At 40.1% G+C, this 25,329-nt stretch overlaps 1 protein-coding gene across 1 annotated transcript; it reads right to left on the bottom strand.

Moving 5' to 3' along the window:
• Nucleotides 1-5,916: 5,916 nt before the first annotated feature.
• On the bottom strand, nucleotides 5,917-7,268 carry LOC147430569 (uncharacterized). Its single transcript, XM_086494395.1, has 3 exons — nucleotides 7,214-7,268; nucleotides 6,930-7,148; nucleotides 5,917-6,857 (listed from the first exon to the last, which is right to left on the bottom strand). The coding sequence occupies exons 1-3, from the start codon at nucleotides 7,266-7,268 to the stop codon at nucleotides 5,917-5,919; spliced, it is 1,215 nt and encodes a 404-aa protein (XP_086350521.1).
• Nucleotides 7,269-25,329: the final 18,061 nt, after the last annotated feature.

The raw sequence follows: 25,329 nt of genomic DNA, 5'->3' as shown, positions 1-25,329 counted from the left end.
CTAGTGTTGCTCAACCCAAGTGGAGAGGTGGTCATGAAAGAGAAGTTCAATCTACCAAATTCAGCTAGCAACAATGAAGCAGAATACGACACACTAATTCATGGTTTGAAGATGTGCATTGGCCAAGGGATACAACGCCTCATGGTAAAGGGAGATGCACTTCTCATTGTTAAACAGATTTTAGGCATTTGGGCATGCAAGAATGAAAGCTTACGGACAAAAGTTCATGCCATTCGTAGATTGTTTAATCAATTTGAAGAAGTGCAACTATATCATATTCCTAGGAAACAAAATGAAGATGCCGATTTACTTGCACAGCAAGTAGTTACATGCGTTGAGAAAGAAGTGCAGGTCATCATGGTGGCAGCAACTGTCAAGCAACCGAGATACCAGGGATTGGAGTCATTGACTCCCATTATTAGCTACATTTTGGAGGGCGAGTTTCCACAAGACTTCACGAAGGCTCAGAAGAGGAGACTCATGAAGAAGGCAAGCGCATATCTCTTCCTAGAAGGCTCCCTCTATCAAAGAGGGAAGGATCAAGTGTGCAGAAGAGTACCAACTATCGCGGAGATTCCAGCCATTCTAAAATGTTTGCATGAAGAGGCATGTGGTGGTCATTTTTCCCAAGAATTAACTGTGAAGAAGATTTTGCTTGCGGGGTATGTTTGGCCAAGTCTACATGTGGATGTCCAACATTGGTGTAAAAGTTGTCACAATTGTCAGATGAATGGAAATAGAAGGTTGGTGCATGGCCCGAGGCAAATAGTGCTTGCAAATGGACCCTTTGAAAAGTGGGGCATTGATGCTATGGGTCCTCTGCCTAGGACAAAGAATGGTAAACTCTACATTCTAGTGGCTGTAGACTACATGACTAGGTGGGTGGAAGCACAAAGTGTGGCAAAGGTAAATGAGAGGACAGTGAGCAAATTCGTCTACACTCACATTTGTTGTAGATTTGGCACACCTTTGGAGATTGTTTCTGATAATGGTCCAGGGTTTAGAAAAGGATTGCTCACAGAAGTCTGTGAAGAACTTCGCATTCTACATCGTCACAGTACACCCTACTATCCCCAATCAAATGGTTTGGTAGAAAAAGCTAATGGTGTCATTGTAGGCATCATTAGAAAGATGGTGAAAAACAAGACAAAGTTGTGGGATGACTTCTTGGATGGTGCCTTGTGGGCGTATCGAACCACATATAGAGAAGCCACGGAGTTCACACCATTTCACTTGGTCTATGGTCAAGAGGCTTTACAGCCAATTGAACTAAACATTCCAACAATGCGACTTCATGGCAAATCAGCACAAGATGATCAAGAAGCATGGATGGATCGACTTCTTACCTTAGCTGAGCTTGAGTGGAAAAGAGAGGCAGCATACGAGTGCTACAAGAGGAAAGCTACGCAGGCGAAGGAGAAGCTTGACAAGAAACTAAAGGACAAAGGCATCAATGAAGGAGATCTGGTGCTAAGGTATGACAATCGACTCGATAATCGTTTTGATGCCAAGTTTGAAACTAAATGGCAAGGGCCATACATAGTCAAGAAGGCTTTCAATTCTAGTTACTATCAGCTTATGGACTTGAATGGTAAAGAGCACTCCAGGAAGGTAAACGGGTATCGCTTGAAGCCCTATTTGAGTCGCCTTCTACCAAAGGATCTACCAAAGATCTGTCCAAAGGCCGATGTCTCATGTAAGTATTGTTACATGAAGCATGAGTGTAACTCTAGCAAAAATTCTGAGGGGCCAAACAATAAAGATCTCGTCAAGGACTCTGAAGCACTCTCTTTGGAAAAAACTCTTTATGATGGTACATGAATATACCATCATCCAGGGGGAGGGCTAATGATAGCCGTTTTTCGGCTCTTTGTAATTGCCACAGTGAGTTACCTCACCCTACCAAAATCACCCAAACGCTATGGCTATCCCTACCATTTCACTGTACATAGGCGTGTGTGAGTTAGGGGGCTTTTCCCATATCTTCTTAAAAACCCTCAGCTAGCTAGTCACTGGGCTAGTTGAGCCAAAAATAAAAATAAAAAAATAAAGTATATTATGGCCTCTTTGTGTGTAAATATTTCTTTGTATATAGGGCCTAAATAAAAGATTTTTTCATAATTATTTTGGTATTTATTTAAATATTTCTACCTAGGTGTGTGTTATTTATGCTCTGTACATTGCCTCACCATTACCACAATTTTCCTTACCATTTTTCATATTCTTTATTCCATATAGAAATATTTTCATGTAAGCTTCTCTTATATTTGGTGTAACTCCACCCCAACAAAAATCCAAAAAAACTAGTTTTATTTATGTGTATATTTTTTCACTATTGTGATTTTTCCCTTCCTACATCTATTTTGTTCTAAAAAATTAGAACACCAAAAATATTTATCTTTTTATGGTAGCCTCATAATGAGAGAGATTTCTTTTGACCCCTTTATATTTTTTCCACTTATATTATTTATATTTGACATGTACATATTTTTTAGATCCCTCAATATTTGATTTTCTTAGTTGTACTATTCATTTATATCATAATCTCAACAATATCTTCAATTATAGACCTACCAAATAAGGTCAAGGGTAGGTGGCATGCATACATGCACTATGCAGGGCTCACTCTTGGAGGTATTCAAAAGAATCATCCAAAGAAGGATCCCACAAGGACCTTGTGCAGTGGAAAAAACGGTCTGTTTTGCTGAATTTTTAAAGTTCACTTGCTCTCTGAATTTGAAAAGGTGATACAAACAAAAGTTGTAGCTCGTGGGCTGAACTTTTGCCTCAAATTTTTTCATATTTTTTTGAGCTACGAGCTGTGAGCTATGATTTTATTAGTGGACCCCAGTTTTCCCATGCTATGCAGCCACACTCTCTCTTCCACTTTATCATTTTCCTCTTTCACACACACTTCTCCACTCATCATCCCCACCTCTCTCACCACTCCTCTCTGCACCCTACTCACCTTCTCCTCAACCTTGAAGAATAAGAGAAACCATGGTGAACTCATACCTCCTACACACAATTCCATTCCAAAATTGACCACCTAGTCTCATTTTTCCTCCTCCAATTTACCCATATCTATCAAAAAAACCACAAAATTCAGCCTCTTCTCTTAAAAGACAGCATCATGGTGGTTGATTACTCAGCTTCAATTACCTTGTCTCTCAAGGAAGGTCAAGAGTGGAGAAAAAATGTACCGTCAAAGCTAGTGGACCGTCAACAAGCGTCGAAATTGGCCCTACTCAAGACACTTGGAGCATCAACATTGTAAGAAATCCACCTTTTCTTACCTCTTAAGAGTTTTTCGTCCTTATTTGTATCCTACATGGATACTCCCATTGTAAATATCCAATTCCATTTGTAAATTAATACTAACTCTACTAGCACTAACCCACTATGAAAAGTCCTATCACCTCCATTTCTCTCCTCTCTCTTTCCCCACAAACTTCTTGATAATTCCAAGCAAAAGAAATTAGATAAATTGCTGAAAATCTAACCCAACCATGGTTAGAGGAGTAACCCTAGCCTTCAAAATTGCTATAAAAGGAGGGTGTAGCTAGCACAAAAGGGGGAGCCTTAAGCAAGAGCACTATGCTATAGCTTGAGAAGCCAAGCTCAACCTCTCTAGAAGGAGCTCTTGAGTGGAAGCTCATTGTCTTATGCATGTGCATGTGTTGTAATAGGGGATTAGCAAGGGAACTATATGCCATTGTAAGAGAGAGAGTGATCATTCAATTGGGAGTAGGAAATCTATCATTTCTCCTACTAGTGTAAGCCCAACATTTGCTGAATCAAGGAGGGTGGATTTGGACTAAGCTTGGGTACTTTGTCTCCCTTCCAACGTGAAGTAATGGACAACAATGATGCGTAAGTGTCTTGGTGTTTTTTGTTAAGTTCTTGATAGCTTGTCTCTGGTGTTGTCATCAATCTAGCCATAAATCCCACATACTGTAAGAGGGCGACAGGGTGGAGAGGACTCCCCTGGCCTTAAGACAGTGATTGGGGTGGCTTTTCTTGTGATGTGTTGTGGTGAAATTTACGCAAGCTATGTTGAACAAAAACTAATCTCACTTTGATTTGTCATGACAGATTTGTAAGAAGGTATTAATGCAACAAGCACCCCCTCCCCCTTTCTCTCTCTTTCTTAAATATATAGTTGTGTTTGCTTGATCATTGCCGATACGTTTCAAAGCAGCCCGAGCACTATCTCTCTCCCTCTCCCTCTCTCTCTCTCTCTCTCGTGTTTTAGGGTGTGAGAGTATTCCATTGGTGTTAGGGTTAGTGTAAATTCCTTGCTTGTTTGTGGGTTGCTCTAACGATTCTCCTCTTTTGCGTCCTAGTTCGCTCTTAAACTAGGTGGTGCCCCTTGTGTAGTTGGGATTTGGCTGTGGGTTTGTTGTTTTGGTTTGTGTTGTGTTGTGCCCCAGCCCCATTGAGCAGCACGGGAGCCTTGAAGGGTGTCTAGAGGCCACTCTTCTTGTTGCCCGCCCCGGATCGCTTCAATGCGTTAATTGATGCACTTCATGTTGGTGACAATTTTGTTGTTATAGCTCCTCATGACAATAAGGAGCTTGTGGATTTCTATGTCTTGAAATGTACAGTAGAAAAGACTCAAACTAAAGCTTTGCTAAGAGATGCATGGGGGAATGTTTGCAATGCGGCTCATTTGTTGTCAAAGGATTTTGGTACGAACAAGCAAATGAAAATCCTTATGAGTTCAAGCTATTAAATTCTGAGTCTGAAGCCACCTTGCAATCCCACCTTGTACGAGCTGTTAAGTTCCCAATGCAGAAAGTGGGACGTACAAGAAAATTCTTACTATCCTCAGAAACGTATGAGGCTATTTACAATAGCACTCCTTTTGATGTATAGCATTCCTATTTCTAATCTAAGATGCTTTTGATGGCCCTTCAGCATCTTTTCTTTTTTTTTTTTCTTTGGGGGAATCTCTATAATCTCTGTGCTGAGCATCACCCTATTTTGCAATTGCTTGAATCGTGTCTAAAATGCCTATGTGATATCGTGAGGCAGATAGCATGAACACTCTATCGAAAGCCTTTCCCTAAAAAAGGAGATGAGGGCAACTCCAGATGAGACTCGCACATGTAGCCGGCCATTCAAGGGTTCGAGGCCCCTGACCGGACAGCCAACCAATGACGGATCTTAGACATGCAAAGCAGGTGGTTGCTCAACGGCTGTGTTGACAGAGGATAAGGTTAGCTTTTGCAAGCCCGTAGTATCAGGTGCTAGCAGTCTTTTGCAGGCTCCTGCTTCTCTCCCGCCTTCACCATCGACACCGTTATAGCTGAACGTCATGAGGGGGGAGGGGTCATCACGTTGGAGGCGATAAGGAGCCGTTCAGAATGAGCGCAGGGGCGTGCAAACGTGGTAGCACTTTTCAAACCTTCGAGGCTGCATGTGCGAGTCCTAACAGACAATGGACAAGTGACTCTGGTAAATGATGAATACATCTGATGCATGAATGATCATGACCACTAGAACCAACCCAAGTGTCCACCAGTACTCCCGCGTGTACATTAAGCCATAAGAAATAAATCATCTCCACAATAGACATAGAAAAATTAAACAAGTGTAGCTAAGTAGCTGCAAGGGTAGCTACTATGTAGACTGGTAGCTGCCCTTAACATTTCCTAGTATCGGAAGCTGTGTTAAGTACTTGTAATTGTGCATATGTTGAGGTGCAGTGATGAACAATGTGAAAACATAAACAAGTGTAAAAGTTAACAAAAGCTGCTTTACTACATTGAGCATTGGAAGTTTCTTTACTACATTGTGTCATCATTACAAGTGAGCAAAATACTCCATAAGTCAGTAAATGGTTGACTGTTTACATCTCTTATCATGGTTACATGTCAGGATAATATATCTAGCCGTAATACTCTAGACGCACTACTTTGACATCCTAATGCTCAGGTTATTGATCGGTCTCGACACTGCACAGTCCCCGACATACTTGAGGCGATCTTCCACACAAAGCCAAGCCATGAGCCAAGATCTTACAGTTGTTGTAAGATATCCTTGAATCTCAGTGGGATTCTGATTTTCCATATTCTTCACAATGCAAAAAGTGCCTAGAGAATTCCATAGCTGCTTGTACTGTGTGTCATCCACTAGAATTGTGGACGTAGCAGTGTACTGACCTCTTTTCTCCCAGAAGTCACTTAGCTTCTTGTAAAATGCAGGCTTTCTACCAGTTATCTTGATTCTAGCATCTGTTACACAATCTTGTTGTGCAAGAATTTCCTTGAATTTGGGAAACTGATCAGGAAAGCAGGCACTCAACAGGTTTTCTGCTTTAGTCTTCATGGAGCAGGTCCACACAAATGCATCAAAGTGCACAAGGCACCAGTCCAAGAATGCATGTGCATCCCTTATATACCCAGCAAACACCCCTGCTATGTTTACAATTTCTAGATCAAACCAGTAGGTAGGCTTCTGTGAACGGTACCTCTTGTCTAATGAAGTCAGCCAGACACCATTAATATCAAGGATTAGAGTTGTCTTACTCTCAAACAATATGTTCCTAGGATCCTCCCATGGACGAGACACCGTCCCATCATCGTTCCTAACATAATCTGCAACACCACCTGCACCTCTTCCATCCTCCCTTTGCCGAGACACCGTCCCATCATCGTGCCTTACATATTCTTTACCACTTGAACCAACTGCACCAGCTGCACAACTTGCATCACCACCTGCAGCCACAGATGCAGGTGGTGATGCATCCACAGATGCATCACCATCTTCCTGAGGTGGTTTAGACTTTTCATTGGTAATCTCCGTGTCCTCACCTACACCAACTACCCCACCTGCACAACGTGCTTCACCACCTGAATCCACAAATGCATCACCATCTTCCTAAGGGGATTCAGACTTTTCACTGATAATGTCTGTGTCTTCACCTACATTGCCTGCACTAACTACACCACCTGCATCCACAAATGCGTCACCATATTCTCGAGGTGGTTCAAAATTATCAATTGTAATCTCCATGTCATCACCTGCACCACCTACACGAACTGCACCAACTGCACAACTTGCATCACCACCTGCATCCACAGATGCATCACCATTTTCCCTTCCTGGTTCATACTTTTTCATGATAATCTCCGTGTCCTCACCTGTACTGAGGACAAAAAACTCCGTGTTTTATTCCTCTTGGTCATCAATGCTGCTATAGCAGCACCTGGGACTTGGCCCTCAACTCTAAATGAACCATCTACATCAGGAGGGTCTTTCATAGTAGACTATGCTATCATACTTATTATGTGATCAAGATTGTCAATGTTGCTAGTGGTAGCATCTGAAAATAAAAACAATAATGAGATAAAAAACAATGATGGACAGGACAAAAAAAGTTTGATTTTGGCTTTCTTAATTCATAGGAAATGGAGAATTGTTACAAAGCCAAAAACGGTGACAGGATTTAGGAAAAGAGACAAAAATGGGGATAGGCTACAAAGCAAAAATATCGAGACTATGTTTGGATTGTTTTTCTGACTCTGGTTGTTGTAGCACCTTTTCTTCCAGATTCCATGTTACTATTTTCTCCAGTCTCGATGGCTAATTGGTCCTTTGATGTCTTTGTTTGCCCTTCTGCATCCTCTGTAGGCTTTTTGGCAGCTCCATCTGCAAGAGAGAAGAAACAATCAACAAGAATGAACCTTAAACAATATTATCTACCTTTAGGAAAAAAAAAACCAAAAATAACACCTGTCATCTTTCTCTTTCTTTCCCTTTGCATCATTTGTATGGTCTGCAGGATGGAGGGACTGGTGTCTCTAGCTGACACTTCATTGATGAAGGAGCATTTTTTGCTTGATCTCCATTCTCAAGACTATACTTCTCTAACACACCTTCCTTCTCAACTGTAGTCTCTCGCTCAGCCTCTGCAGTTTCTGGCTCAGCCTCTGCAGTCTCTGGCTCAGCCTCTGCAGTCATGAAAAGTATTAAGGAATTAAGAACTTGCTGTTTCAAGTTACATGTAGCTACAACATGACAGTGGAAGCTACCAGGCAAGCATTGATAGCTACGAGCACTATCCTGGTAGCTTCAAATGCCATCTTGGTAGCTAGCTGACTGAGAGCTACCAAGATGACATAGGGGCCACCAATGCTATCCTAGTAGTAAGCAATCTAGCAGTGGTGGTTAACAAAATAGAATCCTGGCAACAACCTTTATCTAAACCATCTTCCTTCTCAGCATGTACCAACACCTTGAATTCTGTTCTTCACAATAAGAAATTAAGAACAAGTTTTCAAGTTACATGCAGGGTCACCATGAAAATAGAAGCTACCAGGAAAGCACTAATAAGCTACCAGTACTACCAAATTCTATCCTAGTAGCTACCTCGCCCCCTGCCATCATGGTACCGACAGATGCTGTCATGGTAGCTACCAATGTTATCCTAGTAGCTACCTTGTCACTTGCAGGACTTCCTTGGCAGAATGGCAGCTCATGGCAGAATGGCAACTACCAATGCAATCCTGGTAGCCACCTTGTCACTTGCAGGACTTCCTTGGTAGAATGGCAGCTCATGCCAGAATGGTAGCTACCAATGCAATCCTCGTAGCCACCTTGTCAATTGCAAGACTTCCTTGGTAGAATGGCAGCTCATGGCAGAATAGTAGCTACCACTATTATATTGGTAGCTACCAAGGTTGACAGTGAGAACTTACTTGTCACCAGCAAGAGTTCCATGGTAAAACAGTAGCTAATGGAAGAATGGTAGCTACCTTGCCACCAACAAGACTTCCATGGGAGAATAGTAGCTCATGGAAGAATGGTAGCCACAGCCATACTGGTAGCTAGTTGTACCAGGATTAGCATGACAACTGCCACTATGAAAGTGGTAGCTACCAGTATTGTACTAGTAGCTACCATTCTTGTATTAGTAGCTACAATTAGTGGGGTTCCCTTGATAATAGAAACACAAAAAAACTGATAAATTTAAGCTCAATGCTACAAAATGCAGCAGGGTGTATACCATGGTCCATGCTTAAGGGCACTAATGAGGGTTTGGTGTTTGATTTCACTCCTTGGAAATTGGCATTCGTATTGCCGAGGATCACCAAAGACCGCATGGTATGCGAAATCGGTTGCATGCATCCCATCTCCATGCATGTTTCTTTGCTTGCAACAAGATGGCCAAAACAGTACATGTGAAAGGCATGATTGCAAGGCAGCAAAAACATGCCAAGTGCATCATCGTCGTACATCGTCAACACACAAGCACTACAAACTTTGTCCAAAGTCAAGGTGCCCATATCCACAGGTGGAACTTTCGGCGGAGGTGCAGACAACAAAATTGTACTTCTTTTGACTTGCATGGTCTTCACAAAATCCATCCGCGCCTCTGCACACTCCTCCACTTCCTGTATAAAAATCTCTCCTTTAGAGCACTATCCATAGCATCAAGTGGTGCCTTCTCCTCAACTACCACTTGCAATGTTTGGAGTGTTAGTGACAACCTGCCGACAGTATTTTTAAGCTGCTCCACCTTCATTGCATTCACAACATCGACGCTACCTTCTGCCTTTAGTAATGCAGCCTCTGCATCTTTCAACTGGCCTCTGAGCTTTTCCACTAGGAGGTTGGAACCTTCATTTTGGTGCACATCAGCTTGAAGCAATCCCAACTTCTTAAAAGCTTCATTATACTCTGACAATGCAAAAGAATGCTTGCTTACAACCATGTTGTAAACAATATCTAACTTTGTGAGAGACGGTGGACCAAATAAATTCTTTTTCTGCACATCATCCACTGTATCGATCGGAGTTTCCTGGGGTGCCTCCAAAAGATCTAGAGTCAAATACATAAAACCTGTTCTAGAGCTCTGGCTTCACATCTCTACATTTTACTTTGCTGCCCCTCTTCGGCACCTCCTTAAAGCATTTCAACCAATCTTTGTTGGTGAAATCTGCCTCAGTCAATCGAGCATCCACTCCAAAGTTGGGGAGGTCGTATACTCATGTGCTTGATGCTTTGTCATGCAAAAAACTGTCTTCCTTTCAAATGGCACATATGGAGTGCACCAACGGCCTTTGCCCTGTAAAATACAGGGAAAAACATAAGACCATAGTTGTTTCCATACGGCAAATGCATACGGGTATGGAAGTATGATTGGAGTATGGTTCAACACTTAAGCTTGAAACATACACAGCCATAAATTTACTGAAAACTTAGATAACTTATGCATGGTGAGCATTTATAATATCACAATTTTATGAAGTTTTCACATTAAACATCAATTGTTGCATTGAGCAGGGATAGAAGCACGCTAGGCATGTGCATGAATAGGTGGTACAACTACCTGTGTCCCAGACTGATAGCTACCATGTAGCTACCACCTTGGTATTTCTTTGCTAATTAAATGGACTTTTTGATTGGTAGCTGGCTAACATAATGCTACCAACTTGTTATGTTTTTTGCAAAATACTGAATGCTACAATCTTGATGATCTCTGATTCACTTTCCCTATATTAAATGAGTGTTGCATGTGGTAGATACCACACTGATAAAGTAGCACAGATTCATGCTTCTTCATAGCACTATGATTTGCAATCCATACGAGTACGGTCCCAACTATGCACAAGACATGAATGCATGTGCAACCAGCCAATTGAAGTTCAGTAAAAAATGCAATGTGCACAAATATATCTGCTTGAATGCATGCATACCTCTACACAGGTTTTCAATGCAAGCTTGAATGCATGCATGCATGCCTCTACACGGGTTTTCAACGCAAGCTTGAATGCATGCACATTAGCTTATGAAGCTTGAATGCATCTACAAACATCTAGCCTCTAATGTAGGTTTTCTTCAAATCAAGATTAAGAGAGCTTACATGGACCTTGGAAACAAGTTACAACAATAAATTGTGCAGAGATATCCAGCAACACTAACATGCAATAGTAGCTCAGTGTTGGGGGTTACAACATCTGCCATTTTTGAATGTTTCTTTGCTATAGGAGTGTAGGGCTTTGGTGAAGGAGTCAAGACCTTCTTGTTCCTCTTTCCAGCAGGGGAGTCCGAGGGTGGATCAGGCGAGGGAGATGAATGAAGGGCCCTCTTCCGCCTCCCAGTAATTGTGGATAATTTTGCTTCAGCTGCAGGAGCTGCTTGGCCACCTGAGTTGCCCCCCCCTCTGTAACTGTCGACGAGCAGGAGGCGTCATGATTGTGGAGTAAGGTGGCCCCCCTGCACTACTTTCACACACACAGTGCAAACTGAAAAGATAATTTTTAGAGTTTTTAAATCCAGCTTGCTGCTCAAGCCTTTTGATGAACAATTTTCAAATAAAACCTTATAAAATATTGTCAATGTTTACTCACCTAGCTACCAACCAGCCCACCCCTTTGCTACCACCCCCAAAAATGGGTAGCTAGTGTACCACCTATTCATGCATCCACCCAGATAGAGAAATCAAACATCCCTAAACAAACAATGTTAATCCATGAAAGGTACGGGAAAATTGAACACAAAAGAGACAAAACAAATGATCACACGAGGCCTAAGATAGAAACACCATTGGACATAAGAGTAGTGGACATCACCATTGATGATGCATGATCACAATTTGTGGCATCTATACTAGAGGTAGAGAAGCCATGGACAATTGAATTATGGGAGGCTATTAGGAGTTCAAAATATGGTAGTGTGACCTTCAAGTATGTGCATATCACTGAGATCAACATGGAGCACGAGTTCTACTCAAGGGATATACACTCTCTATATGGAGATGCTAGGTCGATAGCATCTGAAGAAAACAAACCACACTCTCTATGGACTTCTCCATCCTCCATAGGAGAATACAAAGTGAAATCGGAGGTTGAAGTGGTACCATCTTAGTGGAAAGCCACACTAAAATGATGGACACCAAAAGCGTTCATGAACTATTGTCTTCTCCCATAGAATGCACGATTATTCTCTCAAATTTGTTAAAACTTAGACAATATCTATGGGGAGAAGTGGGCAAATACATAGAGGAGAGGGTATTGAAAATTCCTCTTCAAGATATCCCCTTAGATGGACACATAGGTAAAACAACACCAGAGAAACCACATGCACAACCAATACAAAGTTGGAGATTATGGTGAAGGAGAAGAAGGGAATACCACCTTGCCATTGGAGCACAAAGGGATCAAAACCACCTTGCCATTGAAACACAAAGGGATCAAAACCATCTCTATACTTGATAATGGGTATGGAGTGGCTATCTAAGCTGCACCGTACATTATACGGTGTACGTATAATACGCCTTAAACGGGCATATTATACGACATCTATTTTCATTCGGCCGTATTATACGGTGCCACATCAACAAAAACACCGTATCGTATAATTTCTCAGCAATTCGATTGAAATATTATTACGATCGAAATATTAGTTCGATCGAAATAAGTTTGTTTATATACACTGAAACGGACTGTTTTGCTCATTCCATTGATTTGTCTTGTCTCATCTCATCTATAGGTGAGCATTACAAAACGAAGAAAAATCTAAAAATGTTAGTTTAAATATGCATATTTTTTTAGTGAAAATTTAGATCTTGTATATATTTATTTTTATAGGCTTTGGAGTTTTGAGCTACCTGCTCTGTGTGAAGTATATCTTACACTGAGAGGTAAGTAAAGTAAGATAGTTAATGATTACTTGCCTTGTGTAGAGGAAAATCAGACTTGGAGGTGATTCAAGGTAGTTAAAGTTAGCGGTTATTTACTTTGTGTTGAACTATGTTCACACTTAGAAGTAACTTTAGTTAAATAGATAAATTAAGAGTTACTTGTTGTGTGTTGAACTATGTTCACACTTGGAAGTAACTTACGTTAGATTTATCTAATGATTGACTGTTATGTGGGAAACTCACACTACAGAGAATTTAGGTGGAGATTATTATTACTTTAGTTAAATAGTTAAATTAAGAGTTACTTGTTGTGTGTTGAACTATGTTCACACCTGGAAGTAACTTACGTTAGATTTATCTAATGTTTGGCTGTTATGTGTAAAACTCACACTACAGACAATTTAGGTAGATTAAATAATAATCTCTCTCTTTGTGTAGAGGTATTCTCACACCTAAAAGAGATTTACAGAGTAGTGAATTTTGATTGCTTGCCATGTGTAGAGTTACACTCACACTTGGAGGCAATTTAGATAGGTCTCTTAACACTAGGTTGGTAACCTAACATGACATAAAAGTGTCCTTTCAGGGTTTTGAAAAAAACCTCCAAAACCATAGTAGATCCACTCATTTTGTAAAATCCTTTCATGAGGTTATAGTTCAAGGCCTACTACACATGGAAAAAATAAGAAACTTGTAAAATTTCTCATCTTTTGGTCACACCAAGCCTCCAAAGTTGATGGACCAGTACATTTTCATCAAAACAGTCATTTCTTACGTTTTGTTGCATAAAACTAAGATTAGGGATTTTTGTAGGACTTGAGATAAATTCCCTAGTTAACTTCAATGGGTTGGTGATCAGAACGTATGATTGCTTCTCACTCACTATTTTTTGTTTTGCCAAAAGAAATAGGTACAAAAAAGTTGAATTTTTACCATTCTGCAAACCTATCATCGAAGTTTTTATAGCCACACTCAATACAAATAGTATATGCATGTTTTCTTAGTTTCCTATTGTCCTTTAGGTTTATAAGGAGCCATGGAGCATGTCAAAAGAATAATACATCTCTTACCAAGGGGAATCTTGGGAATAAAGATGAAGTGCTAAATACAGCAAACATGAAAAAATTGGGTTCAACATTATGAGTTGTAGAATCCCATAAAAACTATTCAATATCTAGCCAAATTTGATCCTTGTGACTAGATATGGTTACTACCTACAAAATGCATGTAGTTGTCACAAGAAACTAACAATATTGAAAAAGCTATACTTGATATACTAGAATGTTTCGTTTTCTTCTATAATTGAAAAAATCAACCATCGTTGTCTACTATGCAAAATAGGGTATTAGGTGCCCCAAAACTCAAGGAATAATAGCTTTAGGTTACAATATGCGACATAGAAAATCAAAACTGCATTTGGATATCATGAAAGCCACCAAAAAAATCATAGAAGAGCTAAAATTGGCTAAATAACAGGATTTGACAAATTTTGTAATTTGGTCATAACTTACAACTTTAACATTTATTTCTTCCTAGAAGCATCAATCCATGTTGAGGACTACTAAAGATAGTTCTCTAGCATTATAGACCTCACAAACATGAATTCTAGAGTGGTATAGTTGCAAAAAGTTGAAAAAAGCCAAAATCAGGACCCGTTTTTTCACACAGTTTAGGTTGTGAAATGTGTGTAAGGACAAGGTTAAAGATGGAATTGATATTCCAAAAAAATGTCAAGTTTTTTTCAGCTCATGAGAAAACTTTCTAGACAGATAGCACCTCAAAATCCATTTTGAAACTCTTGACATAATTCAAGGAAAATGGTCACTTAATAGGACATAAAAGTGTCCCATTACCATCCTAGTGTTAAAGATATCTTGCTTTGTGTAGAGTTTACTCACACTTGGAAGTTATTGAGATAGATTAAGCAATTTATTTATCATGATTCATGTGTAAAGTGAAAGCTCACACTTAAAAAATTATTTTTGGTTTTTTTTATTTAAAGAAGTTGAAAACGTTGATGAATAGAGTAATGTAAATGGTATTAGAGTTTGATTTTAGATGTGCGTTTAGTAACTAGTTTTGTTTGAGTTTGTAGATCTAAAGAAGATGGTGAAAGGATACAACTGGAACTACGTAGATGAATTGGTCAGTGGGAAGAATACATCAAAGCTGAGGTGTAAGACCTGTGGCCATAATTTTAGTGGAAATGCTCATAGGATAAAAGAACATGTTTTCAATATCCCTGGAAATGTGTTAGCTTGCAAGTACCCCCCAAAAGGTATTGCTGAAAAATTTCCCTAGTGGGCGCTCAAGGCAAAGAGAATTCTTGAGGGAAAAAAAAAGGGAGGTCCCAAAATGATGGCTCCATTTATGGCTAGGGACATCAAGATGACGCTTGATAATGATCAAAACCCTCACTCGACCCCTACTACAGGTCAAGGAACAAGTCAAGGAGGGTGCCATTCATCCTTTGCTATGAATTGTAGCTCTAATCCTACCGGAAGCTCAACTGCTAACATAAGCCGAAGTGAAGCATGGACTGGAGGAGAATTTGCACCAAGTGATCCTACTTTGCAATAGGCATTTGGGAAACAATGGCTGCTTGAACTCCATCTTAAGTGGACTCAAGCATTTTTTGCATGTGGAATTCCTTTTAATGTCATTCGAAATCCTATCTTCAAAGATTTTTTAATGAGCACGGCGAAGAAGGGTTTTGTGGTTCCTGATTATAATAAGATGCGTACAGAATATTTAGATAAAGTAAAAACAACATCAAAGAATATTTTACAGTGCACAACTCTTGATTTTGTGCCGGCGTATGGATGCACAATTGCTCTAGATGGTTGGACAAATTGCCAGAAAAAACCATTGATTAATGTAATGTTGATTCGTCCAAGAGGTGCCATCTTTCTTGAAGCGATCGATACATCCCTGAAAGAAAAAACTAGTGGATATCTTGCTGGTGTTTATGAGTGTTCGATTGGAAGAGCAGGGGGACCTAAATATGTGACAGCCATTGTCACAGATAATGCATCTAACTACAAAGCAGCTGGAAAAGCAATTGAAGCAAAGTATCCAGAGACTACATGGGTTCCATGTGCTGCTCACACTTTGAATTTGCTCTTAAAGGACTTTGGGAAAGTTCCTTCTATTAAGAAAACTCTTCTAGATGCAAACCACTTGGTGAAGTTTATAAGAGAGCATTCATTTTCTTACGCTTTGTTTAAAACAAAGTTGCCAACAAAAACTTTACAGATTTTTTGTGTGACCCACTTTGCGACAGCATATTACGTTCTCTCCACACTGCAGCAGGTAAAAGTAGCCCTTGTTGAATTAGTGGCAGATAGAAGATGGGACATTTGGCTTGATAAATATCCAAATGCTATCAGCTTGTAAACTCTCTTGTTTTTTGGAGAAATGTAGACAAAATAGTTACTGTCACAGAACCTTTCACTCATCTGATACGATTAGTGGACAAAGAAGCCTCTATCTTTGGACGGCTTTACTGGTACATGCATGAAGCCACTCACAAATTAAAAGATAGTACATCTTATGTAGGAAGCAAGTTAAAAGATAGTACATCTTATGTAGGAAAAGAGAAAGCCATGATGATGACATTTGTCAAAAGATGATGGGAGCAGTTGCATACTCCTTTACATGGAGCAGGTTTTGTCTTGGATCCCAAGTTCCGGATGCATAAGCAATCTTCAAACAATGAAGTGATCAGTGATTTCAAGAAAGTGTGTGCTCAACTATTAGGCAATGTGGATGGACAGGTGGCATACACACAGAAGACGACATACACTAGTAGAGAGGGAACGTTTGGGGATCCTTGGGATATGGATGCTATCAAGATGATGAGCGCACCAATTTGGTGGAAAGAGTACGGTGGAGAAAAAGTGAAACTTCAACATGTGGCTGTGAGAGTATTGTCTGTTGTTGCCGCCTCAAGTGGTAGCTGTGAAAGAAATTGGTCTTCATTCACTTTTGTGCATACTAAAAAACGAAATCCATTAAGTCCTAAACGAGCTGCGGACTTGGTGTATGTCTTTTGTAACATGCGACTTATGCATAAGCCTGCGAAGTTAGACACACGTGCCACAGAAGAAAGTTTTGGGCACTTCCAAACACATGAAGCAGTTGCAAATGAGCTCAAATTTGATGATGAAATGGAATGGAACCCGGAAGATATTGATCCGGAATGTTCAGATGTCGAAGAAATTGATGACATGGTGCCTGTGATTGAGGGGACGGATGATCTGTAAAGTTTGTACTATATTCTCAATTAATTTTGCACTACAAAAATTATGTGGATTTTAGCTTTACAATCCATACCTTCTCTCTCTCTCTCTCTCTCTCTCTCTCTCTCTCTCTCTCTCTCTCTCTCTCTCTCTCTCTCTCTCTCTCTCGCTCTCTCTCTCTCTCTCTCTCATTGTAACAACACAATTGCACAACTTACAATTGCAACATAACTTACACAATTGCAACAACATCTGTCACGTCTATTTGTTCCAACAAACAGAGATTTACATATAAAAAAGAGGTTTTAATTACTAATCTTGAGATTTAAGATACAAAAAGAGCTATGCATTGTTTGGGATATTTAATTTAAATCATGGGCTTGTTCTCCAAAGAGATCAGATACACGAAATTCTGAAGTGCCAAATGAATCACTTGCGCCGGCATTGTTCATCTCTTCTTTGGGCACAGGCCCATAGCTTGCCTCGTACCATGCCAAATTTCTTTCTAGCTCAGTTATACGAGCATGCAACATGGCTGGGGTCTCTCCTTGACTTGCCAAATCCACGCCTTGGGTTGCAAGCTTCTCGATAATTGCAGTTTCTTCGGGCAAATATGTGTAACCTCTCTTGTGAGGAGGCTCTTCTTGATTAGCTTCCCGTGCATGAATCTTCTCGGCTGGGCGTCCTTTCCCAACACCTCCTGTAGTGGGATGATCATTCCAATCAACTTTGAGCCGCAATACATAGTAGCAATAACATTGTTGCACAAAGTAAATTGCCACTTGATTATTATTTGGTGGTGATATATACACCTGGATAAATCTTGCAAGGATATTTTGTGCGAGGACAGTGTGTTGCAGATCTGAAACCTTCAAGGGAGCAGTAGCCTTAGCATTTCCACTGACTCGGAATAATGTATTCCGTACGAAGTGATTCGGGCATAACTGGCTGCATTGCCTGTAATTCAGTGGCTCCCCTTGAAGCTCTGATTCGTCTTGTTGGGTTGCAGCCAAAGCACCGAGATCGCCTTGAGCCACCCGAATCTCTTCCTCTTTGTAAATTTGTTGAGCCAATGCATGATTAAGCAAAGGATCATTAGCCGCTGTGCGTTCTGGTCGGGAGAAATATCTTCCATAACTGAAATGAAAAATAATAAACTTTAGCGAGACAAGTTTTAGCACTTGAACAAGACAGATGGTCTAAAGAATTGAGCGATCTAACTTGAAATACTTTAAAACTTCAACTTGAATAACTTTAACAACATTGCGCACGTGACACCACACATTGCACACGTGACACCATTAATGCCAAAAAAGTTGATTACTGGTTTAATCATCAATAGATCTCAAGCCAGATTTGATTACAGTATGATAGCCAACATTATGGCTTCGATTCAAACAAAGGCTTAAATCCCATATCTTAGGTCTATCTGATGGTTTGGAAGATTTTCCACTAGCAAGATGTTTATTTACATTGCGCAAAAATTCACGCTTGAGAACTTCGGCGGGCTATGGAATACATGCAAGCAAGCGTCTAAGAATATAGGAGAGACTATATATATTAGATGCCTTGGTGAATGGAGGAGGATTGGTGCTGATATTTTCAGGGGCAGTCCATGGATAATTTCGCTCAAATTGAGCTCTACATTGAGGGGTGAGATTTGGCAGCTTGGGAAATGTTGCCAAAGTGTTTGATGGTGTACTTTGTCCCCAGTCCACAATGCCAGCATACACTCCTGGCTCGCCACAATGGAGTAGAATATTTCTAGTGTGTAGATCATTGTGAATAAATTCGTGACTATGCACGAATTTAATCTTCTGTAGAAGAGCATTTCATATTGGCAAAATGTTGTATGTAAACTACTGTACAGTTCCAGATGTGTGTTGGAACTCTCTGATTGTAGGCTTGCTTCCATCATGATGACATGCCTGAATCCATTGCTCAAGATGACCTCCATTCCAAAGCTTGAAGATCAACATAGGTATTTTGCTATACCAAACAAGAGCACGAGGCAATATCATGCCGCAATGATGAGCAGTTGTAGCATTTACCTCCTCTAGCACGATCTGCAATGTCGGCTTGCTTCCTATGTGGTCTTTGTATATCTTCACCGCATAGACGGGATCTTTGAAGAGAGGATGAGCCACTGATACTTGTTTCACATTTGCAAAACGTCCTTCACCTAATTGGGGTGCTTGCAAGTGAAATATGGAATGCTCCCCAAGTAAGTGTAGGACAGGAGGACACATCGTATCATCCCGGTTTAAAGTGGACGACTGAGCACTTGATGAAGGAGGTACATCCTCTTCTGTCCTAGGACGTTTTGAAGAGCCTTCGATCTTATCTTTGCTCTTCAATTATGAATGTAGGTGTGCTACAAGCTGCATTCGCTCTTTGATTCCAAGTTTGGTTTTGGTTTCTAGATGAACCATACTTCAAAAACTTCTAGTGATCTGGCCTAATAATTTCTTTACTGTGTTATGCATCACTCCATTAGTGCACAGAGCTGGGTCAAACGAAACTGGGAATGCACTGCACAGCTTCAGCCAACAATGTTCCACAAGTTCAATCACAAAATCATTGAAATTTGCCTGTAGTGGATCAAATGCTCATCGCGAATGATCTTTTGAAGCTCCATAGAGAGACAAAATAAGAGGATCACTAATAATTTTGCAATGCTGACGCATTAAGTTTGTCTCTACCGTGACTGAAGCCTGAAAGTACATGAAGGAAATATAAGTAAGGTAAATCCAGAATAGATAAAAATTTGACATATATGATTGTTAATAAATCTAAACAAACATTTCATGGCCAATAATAACCTCCAATAATGAAAGATCTAAACATTTCATGCATCATAATAACAACAGTAATGAAAGACTCGATGGTTAAAGCATTCAGGATTGAAGAATGTATAATATATATCTTCTCCTTGCAGTGCGACACATGGTCAGCAACAACCAAAGACAAAGAATTCATTAAATCCAATCTCCTTGCAGTGCGACGTGATGGTCAGCAACAACCAAGAACGATGGATTTAAAAATCCTAAACCTCTCCCTGCACTGCGACACGGTGGTCAGCAGCAACCAGAGATGAGGAATCTATTGAATCCAATCTCCTTGGAGTGCGACACGATGGTCAGCAACAACCAAGGATGATGGATTTAAAAACTGAAAACCTCTCCCAGCAGTGCGACACGATGGTCAGCAACAACCAGAGACAAGGAAGTTATTGAATCCAATCTCCTTGTAGTGCAATGCGATGGTCAGCAACAACCAAGAATGATGGATATAAAAATCCTAAACCTCTCCCTGCAGTGCGACATGATGGTCAACAGCAACCAGAGACGAGGAATCTATTGAGTCCAATTTCCTTGGAGTGCGACATGATGGTCAGCAGCAACCAAGGACAATGAATATAAAAATCCTAAACCTCTCTTTGTAGTGTGACACGATGGTCAGCAGCAACCAGAGACGAGGAATCTATTGAATCCAATTTCCTTGGAGTGCGACACGATGGTCAACAACAACCAAGGACAATGGATTTGAGAACCGTAAACCTCTCCCTGCAGTGCGACATGGTGGTCAGCAACAACCAAAGACGAGAAATGTATTTTCTTTAAATCTAATCTTCTAATAGTGTGACGCAATGGTGAGCAATAACTAGGAAGAAAAGATGAATAATAGTTAACTCCTCCTTGTAGTGCGACTCGGTGGTCAACAACAACCAGGGACGAGAATTCTAATTGTACAACCTAAGCCACTCCCTGAAGTGCAACACGTAGGTTAGCAATAGTCAAGGACGAAGCGTCTAAAGTCTAACCCCCCTTGCAGTGTGTCACGAGGATCAACACAGCCAAGGACGGGTGTCTAAACCTGCAAACTAACACTGAGGTGTGAGCAAAGCTCCACAGCAGCAGCGTTAGCAAAAAGAAAAATACAAATTAACACTGAGGTGCGAGCAAAGCACCACAGCAACATTGTTAACAAATTAACTTTAAAAAAAAACATAAAAAACACTTAATTAAAATTTACCTGCTCTGTGGCTCGCTCTGCATGTGCTAGGCTCGCTCTCTACTGCTCTCTAAAGCTCTACCAACTGTCTCTATCTCTAGCAGTCACTGTCGTAGCAGTTCGTTCGAACTACCGTGGCACCTCTTCTTTTATAAGTATAACTATATTTCGATCAAAATATACTTCGATTGAAATATACTTCGATCGGAATCTTTTTTATTTGGATATGCGCGTATAATACAGATATACAATGTATAAATCCGTATTATAGGTACAATTTATAATATACGGGCGTATAAATGCAGCTTAGGTGGCTATTTCCACAAAAGAAATTTGGGAAAAATGAGGGAGACCAGCATCTTAGAGAGGTCAATAGAGGATAAGAGCTACATTTGGGATCCATTTCCTGAAGAATTATTTGAACTTTTTGGATGGGATTAGATATTGGCTACCTAATGGTATACCTAATGGCTTAAAATAGTTTAAATTTACTACCTACATAGTACATATACAAAGTGCATGGTGAAAAAAAACTCTAAAGAGCAAAGAAAGTGCTAGAGGAAATAAAAGTAGGGAAAAAATCACAAATGTATAAGAGCCACTCCACCATCTCTATTGATATGGACAAAAAAGGTCTTTTGACTTTTGACTTCCATGAGTCTTTCATTTCCAAAATTCACCCTTCACTTATGTACTTGAGACATTTTGAAAGTATTTTTTTAATTTTTTAGATATTAGGGAGACCTAATGGCTACTCTAGATATGTGTGTAAATGAAACAACACCTATAATGTTTTGTGATGAGAATGGCTTTGTCATAACTCCATATTTTATGATAAAGGTGGCAAAGAACTAATGAAAATTTTGAGTATGAAAGAAAAATAGGTGAGACAAACAATGTCATCAATCATGACACAAAAGCACAAACAAAGAAAGAAAAGAAACCACAAGAACCTGTCATCATTGACATACTTGAAGAATTGACAAAAGTTGTTTCAAAGAAGCCAACTTAAAAAAACATACAACTAAAAGCAGGTAAAGGAGCATCCTTACCAAGATCCACATCAGTAGACTCAAGATCGGGCTAAGTACAATTAGGCATTACTACTCACTCCCTCAAGAATTCCTCTCATCAATGGCTTGAATGCTTGAGTTCCTTCCAAGGAAGAAGAGGTCCCCTTTTATAGGTGAAGGGAACCCACAAGGGTTTACACAAGAAGAGAGGAGCCAGTGTGAACAGGAATTGGAAAAGTTGGAAATGAGCTGTCCCTGCATGATGTGGGCAGACTAGGGTCCAGTATTTTGATCATATCTCCTCAACCGTAGCTCCAAATAAAAAAGTAAAAATATGGGCAGAAACTTCAGCTCATTAGCTACGATTTCATTTTAAAATCATTCTCCAATTCGGATTGGAACCTTGTGTAAAAAATTCATCAAAATAGGGTCCATTTCTGGTAGCAAAAGTCTTCATGTGGTCCCCTTAGCCTAAACTTTCATTTGATTCCAAAGGACACCTCATGCCATATGAAATCATGACATTGCTCCTTGACAAAGTTTTGTAATCATGCTTGCAATAATGCATTAAAATAAGTGTATCTTTGAAATCATGCCACCTAGTGTCCCACTAGGATTTGATTCTCTCCTAGTAGCTATTTAAAAAGAAATATAACAAAAGTATAAAAAATACATAGAATATATATATATTGGAGTTTACCCTAGATATAGGATCTAGCTAGGGTGTGAGATGATAATGAAATAGTAGAAATAAAGAATCAATGCTTTTTGCCCCAAGTTAAAGAGGCGGAGCTATTGACACTTTTCCCATAGTATTTTTTTGATGGTAAAGTAAGAATACATTACCCTTGAGATAAATAATAAGATGAGATAGAAAGATTATTTTTATACTTACATATGCATATGTACATTATAGGAAATATAATTATGTATCTAAAAAAAATACAAGATAGATTTTGTAGCATGCGTTCCCACTATGTACGTGTCACAGCACGACATCCACCCCCTCTAAACCTGCACATCCTCCGGTATGTGCCACATTGTCTCTTTGTAAGATTAGACCTCTTGTACATCTTCCTTGTCTTCTTCTTCACTTGATGATTCCAGGGCTTCATGTTCACTTTGATCTTCACCTGTGTTTTTCTCTTCTTCCTCATCCATATCTTCGAGATCATTGTCTCCTCTTCTCTTAAACATTTTAATCCTTTTTCCTGCAATGGGAATCTTTACTTCTGTACCATCTAGTTCAGACAAGCTGTAAGTAGCATTTTCATGCACATGCTTTACAACATACGGTCCAAACCATCTTTTTGAGAACTTACGCATGACTGTATGTTGGTTATCAAGGCTACTATCATACACTAAAACCCAGTCACCTTTGTCAATTGCTTTGCTCCTGAGTCGATGTCGCTTATCAAAATAGTCCTTGTTTTTCAACCTTGCATTTTTGAGTCGTTCTTTTGCAGCTTCAATGTCTCCAGGTCTTCTCTCTAGCTGCCTTATACGTAGTGCAAGGAGATCTTCCCTACTAAGCCCCTCTTGCCAAGGTAGTACATTCCATGTAGGAATTGTATCTTCAATCGGCATCACTGGCTTTTGACCATACATTAGCTCCGCAGGCATGTAGCCAGTTACTGAGCTATGTGTTGTACGATCAGCCCATAAAGCATATGGTAACAGTTTTGGCCACTCACCAATTCTTCCTTCGCAAGCCTTGGCCAAAGCTTTGATGATAGGAGGATGCCCTCTTTCACTCTTTCCATTGCCTTCAGGGTTGTAAGCTGTAGTAAGAGAAAGCTTGATCCCTAATCTAGAAAAGAACTCCCTTGCTTCTTCGGCATCCAGTTCACCTCGATCTGCAGTGATTTTTCCCACACAACCATAACGGCAAATCACCTCATCAAGAAGGAATTTGCACACAGCTTCTGTGGTCTTAGCTCTTAATGCTCTTCCTTCAACCTGGTTAGTTAGGTCCTCTCGTGCAAGAACCAAGTATCTCATCTGCCAGAGTCCTAAAGGCATCGTGACTAGATCCACAACCCATTTATAGTGCATGGCTAGTGGATATGTAGGGTGCAATCCATCACGATGTCGAACATTTGAATACATTTGACAAGTTACACATGACTCTACAAACTGAGATACATCTTTATACATACCCTTCCACCAGTATTTTTCTTTCAACTTGGAGAAGGTTGCCCACACACCCCTGTGTCCAGCCCATAGACTCTCATGAAACTCTTGCATGAGCTTTACTTGAGTCTCTTTTTTACATATAACCCGTTGTGGTGTAGCACCCTTTTTCTTTCTGTACCACTGCAATCCCGCTTTACAATGGTACTTGGCCAAAACCCATCATTTCTCTATGATCATGAAACTCTTTGCTCACCTTTGGTAGAGGGTGTTCTCTGAGGTTGTCACGATTTCTTTCATGGTTTACACAAACTGTGAGAAATTGGACAGCACGTTTACCATCTTTGCTACGTATCCTAGCATATGCTGAACCATCGTCCATTACCTTTGTTTCCATTCGAACTCCCACAATGTAGGGCTGTCCAAGGATGAGATGATATGAAGATGTATCCTGTACAAAGAAGTTTTGGTCAATCTTTACATCACCTATTGTCACCTTCACACCTGGACATGCTGCATACAATTCACCGGATGAATTGTTTTCCACTTTTACCATCCAACCATGATCTGTGTCCATTGGCCATTTGCACTTGTTGTAGAGACTCTTTGACATTATGTTTATTTCTGAACCATGGTCAATCAAGGCAACAAATGGCTCTTCAAGATCACCTACCTTGACCAAAGTTTCTGTAGTAGCCCTTGCCCAATGACTTCGTGAATAGTAACTCCTAGGAATATCTTCAACTTCTTCATCATCATTTGAGAAATGCACTTGCTTCACTCTCCCACTAGATTGGTAGCATCCTACCACAGCTCCATCATTCTCCTTATTTTGCAGTTGCATCCCTTGTGTCTTTGAGGTTTCCCCTTCAACTTGTGGACGAGAAACTTCAGCAAGGGTTTGCCTCTTTCTCTTGATGATGTCAATGATCTCCTCATGGAATTCACGCTTTGCAATGCCAAGAACTTCTCCCAAAGTAAACTCAATCTTGCTATTCAAGATCCTTTCCTCCAAGACTTTCTTTAAATCTGTAGCAACCTCAATATCAGATTGTAGTTTATAAGTTGGGCCTTTTGTCTTACCTTTCGTTGGCTCTTTCTTCTTTCCTGTTGTAGACTCCTCCATGAGTACTTCAGGTGGAGATGCTCCTTGTGTTGAGGGTGTTTGAGAAGGCATTGAGTCGCTTCTTCCCCCACTTCTAGAAGCTCTTTTTGATGGTCCTTCATCAGCATTCTCACGTCTGCGCTTCTCTTCTACAATTGCCTCATTTTGTTG

The sequence above is a fragment of the Adiantum capillus-veneris genome, chromosome 21 (genome assembly GCF_014529385.1).
Source record: "Adiantum capillus-veneris isolate H3 chromosome 21, ASM1452938v2, whole genome shotgun sequence".
In the NCBI taxonomy this organism is placed as follows: domain Eukaryota; kingdom Viridiplantae; phylum Streptophyta; class Polypodiopsida; order Polypodiales; family Pteridaceae; genus Adiantum; species Adiantum capillus-veneris.
The sequence above is the reverse complement of the archived record's forward strand: the minus strand, read 5'-3'. Positions and strand labels throughout refer to the sequence as shown.